Here is a 13070-nt window from a genome sequence, read left to right on the forward strand (position 1 = left end):
GGCACCTGTAGTCCCACCTACTCAGGAGGCTGAGTAGGAGTATCACTTGCACCCAAGAGGTCGAGGCTGTAGTGAGCTGTGATCACACCACTGCACTCCAGCTTGGGCAACAGACCTTGTCTCAAAACAACACGTGTACATGCTTATAGGCAGATAAGGAAGACTCTAGAAAGGATGTTTAAAGTGCCAACAGCAAAAGTAACTCTTAGGCTATTATGCGGTATCAAGTAGTGTTAGACAGTTTTAGTTGCCTTTACACTTTGTATAATATACAGAAGACACTAAACATGTTAATAAATGTTTGATATAATAAGATGACCTAAGTTTAAGAGTAATTTTGACTCCTTTAACTGTACCTGGGTTTCCTCCCACTGACTGGTTTTTGTTCAAGAGACAGGGTCTTGCTATGTTGCCCAGGTTGGCCTCAAACTCCTGGGTTCAAGTGATCTTCCCACCTCAGCCTCCCAAGTAGATGGAACTACAGGTGTGTGCTACCACACCCATCTGTTTTTATATTTATAGTCACATGTTATAAAGTACAGAACAGGTGTTCTTAACCTTTTTCTGCCATGGACTCTTTTGGCCTTCTGGACCCCTCCTCAGAAGAATGTTTTGAAATGTGTAAAATGCATAGAAACTAACAACATATTTCAAGAGTTGGTACTCAAATAATATGTGCTTCCTCAGTAAATCACCAGATCTAGAGATGGGTCTAATAATTAGCCTAAGTTTGAAGCAGTGATAGGCATATATGATATTTCAAAATATCTGTAACTACAGTATGACATGAAAGCATCTTTGATCCCTACTGGTGACAGTCACTGGTACCCCTAATACTACCATGGTCTGCTGCTTACAACTGTCACTGAAAAAAAATATATTTATTTTTTTTGAGAGAGTCTCGCTTTTGTCGCCCAGGCTGGAGTGCAATGGGATTTTAGGCGCCTGCTACCAAGCCCAGCTAATTTTTGTATTTTTAGCAGAGACAGGGTTTCACCACGTTGGTCAGGCTGGTCTTGAACTCCTGACCTCAGGTGATCCGCCAGCCTCAGCCTCCCAAAGTGCTGGGATTACAGGCATGAGCCACAATGTCTGGCTGGATTTTTTTTTTTTTTTAAAGAGACAGGGTATCACTATGTTGCCCAGGCTGGTCTCAAACTCCTGGGCTCAAGTGCTCCGCCTGCCCTGGCCTTCCAAAGTGCTGGGATTACAGGCGTAAGCCACCATGCCTGGCTAAAAATCTGGATCTTCAGAGAGAATAGGGAAAATAAAGATTGAATGTTTTTCCCATCCAAGGTCACAGATCTTCGCCCTGAATTTTCAATCCAGGTTGAAGGCCTTGGTCTAGAAAGATACACGCCAAATATTAACAGCAGTTTTCTTTGGATAGTGGAATCGCCAGAGTGATTTTGTTTTATGATATTTTTGTAGAGATAGGGTCTCAATATATTGCTTAGACTGGTCTTGAACTCCTGGGCTCAAAAGATCCTCCCACCTCTGCCTCCCAAAGTGCTGGGATTGCATATGTGACCCACCACGTGCCTGGTCTAATTTTTTATCTTTGCACCTATATGCATTTTCAAAGTTTTATACAATGATGTTTTACTTTTGTTATAAATTTTATAAGAGCTTAATAAATACCACGTATTTTTCTGTTTTGTCTTAACAACCTGGAAGGATAAGCAGGAAATTTTATACAATTGATTACAGACATTCAACCTTCCCCAACTACTTAAGTGTTATGACTCTAATCATTCCCATGTTCTTACAAGCCAAGAAAAAAACTCACTAGAATTATTTATTCTGGAGTTAAAAAGAACTAAAAGACAAACTGTCACAACTGCAGACATTTGTCTATTTTTTTGCCAAGTGTAATTTCAAAAACAGCTGAAAATATTAGAACTAATTACTGTTTAATATGGACTAATACCTTCTGCTGTTTACAAAAACACAAAACCCAGAGGCACACGGAAACTTCTATTTTAAAAATAAGTTATTATGTGTAGAAAAATTTAAAATACAACTTATGAAAGTAATGTCAAAACTTACATACTACCAAATGGGCTTTAATTTATTTTTATTTTTTTGAGACAGAGTCTTGCTCTATCACCTAGGCTGGAGTGCAGTGGCAGGATCTCTGCTCACTGCAACCTCCACCTCCTGGGTTCAAGTGATTCTTCTGCCTCAGCCTCCTGAGTACAGGGATTACATACCCAGCTAATTTTTGTTTTGTTTCTATGGTGACTCAGTCTGTCACCTAGGCTGAGTACAGTAAAACAATCTCAGCTCACTGCAACCTCCACCTCCCAGGTTCAAGTGATTGTTCTCCCTCAGCCTCCCGAGTTGCTGGGACTACAGGTGTGTGCCACCACACCCAGCTATTTTTGTATTTTTAGTAGAGACAGGGTTTCACCATGTTGGCCAGGCCTGAACTCCAGATGGAGTTGGTCCTGAACTCCAGACCTCACGACCTGCCTGCCTCAGCCTCCCAAAGTGCTGGGATTACAGGCGTGAGCCACCAGACCCAGCCATTTTTGTATTTTTAGTAGAGAGGGGGTTTCACCATATTGGCCAGGCCGGTCCTGAACTCCTGACCTCAAGTGATCCACCCACCTCAGCCTTCCAAAGTGCTAGGATTACAGGCATGAGCCACCGCGCCCAGCCAAAAATGCTTTAATGTTTAAAAAAAAATGATTCACACATAGAAAGCAAGCACATGCTTGAAAGTGCTCAAGTTCAAGTTTAAGCAGCAATGTGGAATGTTGCAAAGGAGACAGGGACAAAGGGAAATGTGTATATCTCAGAAGCCTACTTTGCTTTCTTTCAAATCTAAAAATAAAACATTTGGACTGCCCTATTAATAAGTCTAGAAAATGGATGCTTTTTTTGTGGAAAGCTTTCACAAACATGGAAATAAAAACATCTTCTTCTCGGTTAAAAGGACTAAAGGATATAAACATAAACCAGATGCCACTCCTTGTTTCTCTACAATCTCTTTCTCCCTCATGGCTCTGGTCATGCTTCTATTGTAAAACTACTTCCATGGCACAAGGAGACATACCAAATGAATGAACATGGTCTGCATGGAGCAACATGGACCAGGTTCAAAAGTGAAGTGTTGAGTGAAAAGAGTAAGTTGTAGGATGTTTCCTATAGTAGGATATCATCCAGTAAATTTGCAAAACACTTTATTCTATGTTGTCATCGGTAATATAACAAAAACCTTGCATGGGGACTATCATGGTCACCTTTAAGGGACAGGCTACCTTGGGGAAGCAGAGCAGACAGAGTGCAACGACAGGGCTGGGAGTCAGCTGAATCTGTCCTGAGTTTCATGAAAGAGGGCTGACAGGAATATGGCAAACTGCTAACATTTCCTAAGTCTGGGTGATAAGTACCCAAGTAGCTATTACTTGAACTGAGCATAGAAGCCGGGGAGGAAGAGGGTAGGGGAAGACTATGGGAAGACAGGACCTTAGAATGACACGAGGCATGGTAGAAGAGCAGCCAGCATGGAGAAGGAGCCTGCAACAGCTTAGGTCCCACCTCCTGAGCCCAGGCTTGGGGAGTGACAGCAGTGCTGTCCACAGGGGCTCATCAGAGTGGACCTAGTACTTGATAAGATGATAAGACAGGAGTGAGCTTGTTCACATACTGCTTCTTTCACCACCAAAGTCTTATGTAAAAATAAAAAATAAATCAGTACAACTAAGCAGTGCACTTCGTGCCATAGCTGACTCCCATTCCATGCAAGCTCCTGACCTTATCACAGCCTAGCACTTTTGTACATTAGAGAATGAATTGTGCTGGAGAAGATGACGCCCTGTCCCCGTGAGTCTCCTGGGTCTCCTGGAACGGAAGTGAAGGGAAAGAACGTTCTGTGAAGAGACCTGGAGTGGACTTGGGGCCCCAGGGACCCAGTGGATAGGGTGGGGTGGAAAGGGACAGCATTGATGGGCTGAGCACCTCACACTGCCTTCTGGGCCCCAGGGAACATCTGAGAGTGAGTGTGATGGAGCCTGGAAGGAAAGCTGAGCCGATGTGGCACATCTGAAGCAGTGATGCCTGAACACCTGTTAACTGCACAATCTGAAAAGAAAAATGCTTCTCTCCACAAGTCCTGGCTGGTTGTTCCTGCCTCATCTTCACATACTGAACTACTCTGAATGGGCCAGAGAGATTCTCCCCTATCTGAGCCTCTAATCATGCTGGTCCTTCCAGAAGACTATGCATCTCTCCCCACTAATGCTTTCTCCTTAACCTAGTTAATGTTTCTTTATGTTCAGGTCTTAGAAGTCATTTTTCAAAGAAGTGTCTTCCCTGACCCCCACCTCCCAGGTCTTGGTGGGATCTCCTTTGATTTTTATGTGCTCCCTTAGTGGCTGGAATGTCTCTCCATCACAAAAGTTAGCCTCTTGTAAAGTCACAGCCCATTTGCCTGTCTGTACCTCCCATTAGACCAGAAGACTGCTGAGGGTAGGATAGTTTCCAGCAGCTAGCACAGTAACTGACACATAATAGATGCTCCATTAGCACAGCTTAAATAAAGTGTTGCTATATATATAAAGGGTTCAACAGTCCCAGAACAATTAAACAACTGCAACCTGGTCCTGAATACCTCCAGGATACCTCTTATGCATATTACAGCACAAAAGAGGCAGAAGGTCCAGCAGCAGAGGGAGACTCTCCAATCCCAAGTACAAAGGAGCTAACACAACCTAGAATGCTCCCAAAATAAAAATGCTCCACTTTCTTCAAGATTCACAAACCAGAACTGGCTGAAGTTCCCCCTGTCAAGTAAAAGGGTCCTGCCTCACATGCCCTGCTCAGCTGAGGTCTCTTTTGAATAAATGGAAGTTTCCAAAGTCTTGCGTTCCAGTTCTAACTACTAAAAACTTCTTCCTAGCCTAACAGCTCTCTGATCTCTACAAATAGTACTGCAGTCATAAATTTTTATGCTTATCTACTCATACACAACTTTTTCTTTAAGTCTGCAATTCAAAGGCCACTCTTGTCAGGCTGTGTGGCTCATGGTTGTAATCCCAGCACTTTGAGAGGCCAAGGCAGGACGATTACTCAAGCCCAGGAGTTCAAGACCAGCCTGGGCAACAAAGTGAGACCCGTGTCTACCAAAAATAAAAATAAAAAATTTAGCCAGGCATGGTGGCACATGCCTGTAGTCCCAGCTACAAGGGAGCCTGAGGTGGGAGGATCACATGAGCCCCAGAGTTCAAGGCTGCAGTGAGCTATGACCACGCTGCTGCACTCCAGCCTGAGTAATGGAGTGAGATCCCATCTCTAAAAAAAAATTAAAAACAATAAACAAAAACTTTAAAAACTGGTTTCATAAATTGTAGTACATCCATAATAGACTATTTAAACCCAACACTAAAGAATCATATGGCTCTCTATGAAATGATTCCAAATATCATCTAGGATGCATTAACTAAAACAAACAAATGTGCACAATATTTTATAGAGTGTATAAAAACACAACCCCCACATACCCCTGTGTATGTATACGCGCATGTAAAATATATACACAAACCCAAACACACAAAAATATGTCCAATAGAGACAAAAAGTAGAATAGTAGTTGCGGGGGCAGGGGAGAAGGGGAGAACTGGGAGTTAGTGTTTAATGGGTATGGAATTTCAATTTTGCAAGACGAAAGGTTGTAGAGATGGATGTTGGTGGTTTTACAACAACGTGACTGTACTCAGTGCCACTGAACTGTATAGTCAAAATGATTAAAAATTTAAATTGTTATATATATTTTATCATAATAAAAATTTACACACACACGTTTGTACACACACACATTTTAAAAAAATTTTATTTGAATGAAACCATTGTTGTAATAACCATTAAAATGATTTAAAATAGAATGATCTCTGTGAAACAAAGTTTATAGCATCACTATTTATAGAAGAGAAAGTAGCAGACGTATGCATCTGGAAGTGAATATAACATTGTAAAATCAGCCCACATTAAATACCAAAAAAGTAAGAACAATCAAAATGCAGCATTATTTACAGGATTAAAAAGGAAACTTCGAACATCACAGAGTTAAATTTTTCTGTGTGTGAATTATGACCTGCTATGTTGTTAGCGAAAAGCCTTAGTGGGTATATAAAATGATGTTACCCTAATCCCAACCATCACCAGACCAAGATACAAACTGACAATGATTCCTTCCTTATTTTACAGCTTTATTGCTGATTTCCCTCTAAAGAGACCCAAGTAAATGTGGAGCTGACTCATCATCTATAGAGTAAGGAATCACAAAGTACCACAGTCACATAACAAAAGCAAAAAAAAAAAAAAGCAATTGTTTTATCTTTTAGCTGCTGATGTTATGTACAATCCATCACAAGAAGCATAGCTGTGCATTCATGAGCTGATTGTATTAACTTCTAAAATTTTAGAAACGAGCACATCTAAGTATACGGATACTCTCTTACCGTACAAAGTAAAAGCAAGCATTTTCTATTTTAAAATTTTATTTCTGTGTAAAACAAAGATCTCCTAGAGGTCAAACAAGAAAATATACCAAACTCAAAGCACTATCACGTCGTGAAACAAGGAAGGCTCTGAGGTAGAAGTCAAGCAATATTATCCACAATTTCAGGTATTACCAGCAACCATCGTATCTCGCAACATCTACTTTTTTTTTTAAGTCTCAACTTCCAAAAAATAATCCATTCTCTAAAATGTAAAACTATGACCAACAGAAGACACCCAAACTTTTGTCATGGTAACAGTAAATGCTTTTACTAAAAGCTGCCAACATTTCTATCAGTAGTAACCATAAGGAGGCCGCTGGTTATAATCATAATGTCCATATTGGTGGGGACAGTAAGGCTCTTGTCTGTGTTGTGGGTAACTGTTACCCCAGGATCATCCATGATACTGATTGGATCGATTGTCATTTGGTTACCCCCATCTGCTGTCCCTGCCTCTGAACTGTCTGTTATCTTGCAATCGGTTGCCTCTGTTTCTTTGGTTCCCACCAGCTCTGCTATTCCATTCCTTAACAATTGAGGGGACCCAGGAGGGCGTTTTAGGTATTCCTGATACTCCTTGTCATCTTCTGAGGCCACAGGAGAGGTGGCCTCTAGCCCACCACGTCATGGAACTCCAGACCACTCTAGCCCTCCAACATAACGGAGCCCCTTCACACTTTTTTTTTTTTTTTTTAAAGAAACTGGTAATAGTGGCTGCCTCCAGGGAAAGAAATGAATGTTTGGGGACAGGGTAACAAAGAGACTTTACCATATAACTTTTTTTTTTTTTTTTTGATACGGAGTTTCACTCTTGTCATCCAGGCTGGAGTGCAATGGCATGATCTTGGTTCACGGCATCCTCCACCTCCCAGGTTCAAGTGATTCTCCTGTCTCAGCCTCCCAAGTAGCTGGAATTACAGGCATGTGCAACCATGTCTGGCTAATTTTTGTATTTTTAGTAAAGATGAGGTTTCGCCACTTTGGCCAGGCTAGTCTCAAACTCCTGACCTCAAGTGATCCCCCAAAGTGCTGAGATTACAGGCAAAAGCCACTGCACCAAGCCCCATATAAGTTTTTATACCACCTTTTAAATTCTGTATTATCTATCTAACTATTCAAAAAATCATTTAAAACCCCTAGCCTTATACAAGAATCTTCTTCCTTAATAATGTAATTTATTCTATCCCTCTTCCTTTCAGTAAAAAATATTTTCAATACAAATCAGAATCCTGCTTCTTTTGAGGACATTTATTAGATTTAAATAATGTAATTTACAAAAATTACACTTGCTACCCTAAAAATACATTCACTAAAAAAAAGGGCTTTTTTCTTTTTCTTTTAAAGAGACAGGGTCTCACTCTAAAGAACAAGGCTGCCCAGGCTAGAGTGCAGTGGTGTGATGATGGCTCACTGTAGCCTAAAACTCCTGGGTTCATGTGATCCTCCCATCTCATCCTCTGAGTAGCTGGGACTACAGGCACTAGCCACCACACCCAGCCTCTGTCTTTATTTTTATCAACTGCTACAGAAAAGTTTCAAAATCATCATAGAAGAAAATTATCGTTTTTACCAGTATAAAACTTTTATTGCATCCCAACCAAGCTAGATGAATATAAAATAGTTTCAACAGAAAAAAGTTACCATTATCATAATTCAAGACAAAAATCAGCCCACAATTACATGAGTTGGAAAACAAACTATGCTATATCACAGTCTACCTTAAAGTTCCAACTATGTCAGATTTAAAACACATATACACGGCCCTCTGGATCCCTCCTCATTTATCTAAAACCTACTTTTGAGACGATCTGCTATTTTCTCAAGTCTTTTGGAATGAGCACTGCAGCCCCACCCCCAGACAAGGAGAAGGCACCACTTCTAGGGCTCAGCACTGCCCTGGCTTGAAGCAGATGCTCAAATATTTGTTGGGTAAATGAACAACTGTCTGCTGACAGGCCAGCCATCAAGCCTCACAAAGAAAAAATTCAGAAAAAAACAACTTTATAGAGAAAATAGGAAAAAGTTTAAGAGATATTTTGCTCACTTGAAGAACTCGGCATTTGTTAAAGGTGAAGACTGGATTGACTGGTTCACTAAGTGTCTCAGACACAACTGGCTAAGTGGGCTCTAAACCTCATCCCACCCCAAAGTTAAATACAAAACAGGTATTTTTTTTTTAATCATAGGAAAAACACAGGACAACTTACCTATAAAATTCTTTTTTTTATTTTAAATACAGAGTCTTACTCTGTAGCCCAGGCTAAAGTGCAGTGGTGTGATCTCGGCTCACTACAACCTCCGCCTCCTGGGTTCAAGCGATTCCCCTGCCTCAGCCTCCCCAGCAGCTGAGATTACAGGCACCCACCACCACGCCTGGCTAATTTTTGTATTTTTAGTAAAGACGGGTTTTCACTATGTTGGCCAGGCTGGTCTCAAACTTCTGACCTCAGGCAATCCACCCACCTAAGCCTCCCAAAGTGCTGAGATTCCAGGCAGGAACCACCGCATCTGACCCTTTTATATGTATTAAATATGTGTGTATAATTATAATACATCATCAGATATTTTAGGAAGAAAATATAGGCGACTATTGATCTGTTAAGAGTAGGAAAGGATTTCCTAAGTGTAAAAATGAAGAAATCATAACAGAAATTTTCTGTATCAGAAAGACAAGAATTAAGACATATGACAAAATAGGAAAATATCTGCATGACAAAGAGTGAACATCTTTAATACATTAAGAGCTGTGACAACGATTACTGAGGTTTAGCCTCAGTAATAATCCAAGCAGCACCAATTTAAAAGATGTATATTCCAATTCTGGGAGGGTATGGGACAATGGCACTTTCTCAGAATATTGTGGGAACTGGGATAGCCATTTTGGACAGTGATGTGGTAGTACCCACCAGAAATTCCAAGTCTAGGTACTACCCACCAGAAATTCTTCAAAAAGACTGGCACATGAGGAATTTCAATCCTGTAGTATTTTTAATAACAAACCACTAGGAAATCCAATAGAGAGACAATGAAATGCACGATGGTAAATCAGCCCTAGACTACACTGCTATTTAAAAGAAATGAGGCAGAGATGAATATATGAGATGGATAAATGCAGATTATGCATATATAACACCGTCCTGAGGTTGGGCGCGGTGGCTCACGCCTGTAATCCCAGCATTTTGGGAGGCCGAGGCGGGTGGATCACCTGAGGTCAGGAGTTCAAGATCAGCGTGGCCAACACGGTGAAACCCTGTCTCTACTAAAAATACAAAAATTAGCCAGGCTTGGTGGCGGGCGCCTGTAATCCCAGCTACTAGGGAGGCTGAGGCGTGAGAATAGCTTGAACCCGGGAGGTAGAGGTTGCAGTGAGCCAAGATTGCACCACTGCACTCCAGCCTAGGCAACAGAGTGAGACTCTGTCTCAAAAACAACAAAAAAACACCATCCTGTTTGTTAGTTACAAACACAAAAAGTACACAGTTTAGTCTTAGAAGATGTAGAAGGGTCTACATTAAGCTATTAACAGTGGTTATTTTGGGTAGTGGAAGCAGAGAATAAATAAGCAGGGAGCTTTCATTTTTTTATCTGGTGATTTTTTTTTTTTTTTTTTTTGAGAGAGTCTCACTCTGTCGCCCAGGCTGGAGTGCAGTGGCGTGATCTTGGCTCACTGCAACCTCCACTTCCCAGGTTCAAGCAATTCTCCTGCCTCAGCCTTCCAAGTAGCTGGGACTACAGGTTGCAAGCCACCACAGCCAACTAATTTTTGTATTTTCAGTAGAGACGGGGTTTCACCATATTAGCGAGGCTGGTCTCGAACTCCTGACCTCAGGTGATCCACCCGCTTCGGCTTCCCAAGGTGCTGGGATTACAGGTGTGAGCCACTTTACCCAGCCACCTGATAAATTTTTAAGTGGTTTGATTTTTCTATAAATCCATATACTATTTTTGTAATTCTTTAAAAAGTAAAAGAAGAAAAATAGATATCAAGCATTTATCTACTAAAGACAGGTATTGTCCTTTGAGAATTCCCTCAGAAGTTCTTTGAAGCTCAAATGGCTACAAATTTCCCATTTATAAGCAATAAGGTATTTTAAAAAATCTCCTCTTTCTATATTTGTTGTTGTTGCCACCACCACTTATTTATCTAGCTCTATATTTGTTTTTTAAAGTTTACTTTCAATTAGCTTCCTCAGGTTGAACTCTCTGTACATTTCTTAGGAGAAACTGTGGTGTCACCCCTGCCTGTTTTATAAACTCCATTCCTGGCCGGGCACGGTGACTGATGCCTGTAATCCCAGCACTTTGGGAGACCAAGGCAGGTGGATCACAAGGTCAGGAGATCAAGACTATCCTGGCCGACATGGTGAAATGTCATCTCTACTAAAATATAAAAAATTAGCTGGGCGTGGTAGAACATGCCTGTGGTCCCAGCTACTCGGGAGGCTGAGACAGGGGAATTGCTTTAACCCGGAAGGTGGAGGTTTCGGTGAGCCGAGATCGTGCCATTGCACTCCAGCCTGGGTGACAAAGTAAGACTCTGCCTCAAAAAAAAAAAAAAAAAAAAAAAAAATCCATTTGTAACCTGAGAAAAAGACTCTTAAAAACTCAAACCAGCCAGGCACGATGGCTCATGCCTGTAATCCCAGCATCTTGGGAGGCAGAGGTGGGCAGATCACCTGAGGTCAGGAGTTTAAGACCAGCCTGACCAACACGATGAAACCCCATCTCTACTAAAAATACAAAATTAGCTGGGCGTGGTGGCACATGCCTGAAATTCCAGCTACTTGGGAGGCTGAGGCAGGATAATTGCTTGAACGCAGGAGGCGGAGGCTGCAGTAAGCCAAGATCGCACCATTGCACTCCAGCCTGGGCAACAAGAGGGAAACTCCATCTAAAAAAAAAAAAAGAAAGAAAGAAAGAAAAAACGCAAACCACCCTCCAAGCCTAACATCTTCCAGAAAAACCCATTCACTGCCCATATTACATTTAGTCCACACAATTTCTGAGACAAAGCACAAGGCACTAGCCATCCAACTCCCACCAGCATAAATGTGTGGAGTACAAAGAACGTCCTGTCAGCCAGGCCTAGAGCACACCCCGCAGCAGTAAAGGAGAATGACAATTTGAGTCACAGGATCAGGAGTAGAATCAAATTTGAAATTCAGGAGGCAGTGTGATGCTCTTCCCTTCCTTCCACACCTTCTATTCTCCTTCAGCCAAACCTTGCCCTCACATAATCCCTCAACAAGCTATTTCTTATGGATGTCTACCACAGCTTCACAGTGAGGTATCGAAAACCATTTGAGAGACACAAGTACCACTTAGGGCCTCAGTTGGAATCACAATGGCAGCATATGTGAAAACTAACATTTTTTGCTTAGGGAAAAAAAATGGGAAATGCAATTGAAACATTCTGCTTTGCCACACGTAAGTTTTGAAATCCACATGTCAAAACATCAAATGTGGAGTTGACCATTAATCAAGAAAAAAGAAAAAAAAAAAACAGCTTGAGATGTCGAGCCTGAAGGTTGAGAAATTAAGGAACCATTCATTTTTATAAAACTAAAGTCCACACAGTAGTGCCAAGTGGTTCAAAGTGCAGCTGACACAGCACCTGAGTGTCAGAGCTAGAATAACTTGAGCCCCCAGCCTTTTACAAAGTACTCATCCTCCTCTAGAGTCCCAAGAACTGGATGTATATCTGGGTACTTTCTTTAGTTGCCATGGGAGGAGTGTGGCAAGCACACGACAGTAGCCATGGGCCCTGCTGTTCTGCGACAGCTTTCAGGAGGGTGTCCCTCTAGGGGACTGACAACATACCAGTTCCCATATCTGAGAATGCATTACCACTGCTCGTTAATATTGACCACTAAGCCATTTCCCCCAAACCGAAGCAAACACATGCCGCAGACTGCTAGGCAACAGCAGCAGCGCAGGGAAAGGGCTCAATGCAAGTGCTCTTGGCTCAGCTGATCTGTTTCAAGGTGAACTGAAGTTGCAGATCACCAGTTCCGGCTCTAATCTGACGCCCGCCCCCAGATCACGCTATGGCTACCAAGTAACCCTACCCAAACTGACCTTTCAGGGCTCAGGGAAGTGACTTTTTTTTATTATATGGCACAGTTTGGCACAGTTATGTCTTTAGTCTTTGGGGTACTTTTATACTGTCCAAGAGTAGTATATCTATTTTCCTTTTTTTTTTTTTTAAAAACAGATGGCCAAACCAGGACATATACTAAAAAAAAAAAAAGGAAGGTTACTTACCTGAGCCCTAACATCCCAGCTACCATGGAATCCTGTTGGAGCTGGTCTACAGAAGCAAGGTGTATTCTGGGGAGTCACATGTCACATCAAAGCAGGAACTGGTGAGTCTGTATTTTTATGGAGCCTAAAACAAAGAAAATTGTAAGTTGAAAGCCCCCATTGAGCTGCACGACCTTTTTCCCAGGGCTAGTTGGGACATTCTGAAGATAAACACATAGACACATACTATGCTATTTCCCAGCTTACCTAGCTAGAAACAAAGGATAAACTGCAAATTACTGGCACATAACACACAGTGCT

The 13070-nt window shown here is 41.6% G+C and overlaps 1 protein-coding gene across 3 annotated transcripts in view; it reads right to left on the reverse strand.

Annotated features, from left to right (window-relative positions):
• MECP2 (methyl-CpG binding protein 2) overlaps window positions 1–13070 on the reverse strand; it is a 72227-nt gene that overhangs the window by 53725 nt on the left and 5432 nt on the right. Inside the window, exon 2 of one of the 3 annotated variants that reach the window (XM_035288091.3) lies at window positions 12771–12894. The exons of the other annotated variants lie outside the window; for them this stretch is intronic. Within the exon in view, the coding sequence (XP_035143982.1) occupies window positions 12771–12796 (26 nt within the window). The 5' untranslated portion in view covers window positions 12797–12894. The remainder of the gene's footprint in view (window positions 1–12770; window positions 12895–13070) is intronic. 3 annotated transcript variants of the gene reach the window in all.

The sequence above is a fragment of the Callithrix jacchus genome, chromosome X, assembly GCF_049354715.1.
Source record: "Callithrix jacchus isolate 240 chromosome X, calJac240_pri, whole genome shotgun sequence".
Classification (NCBI taxonomy): Eukaryota; Metazoa; Chordata; class Mammalia; order Primates; family Cebidae; genus Callithrix; species Callithrix jacchus.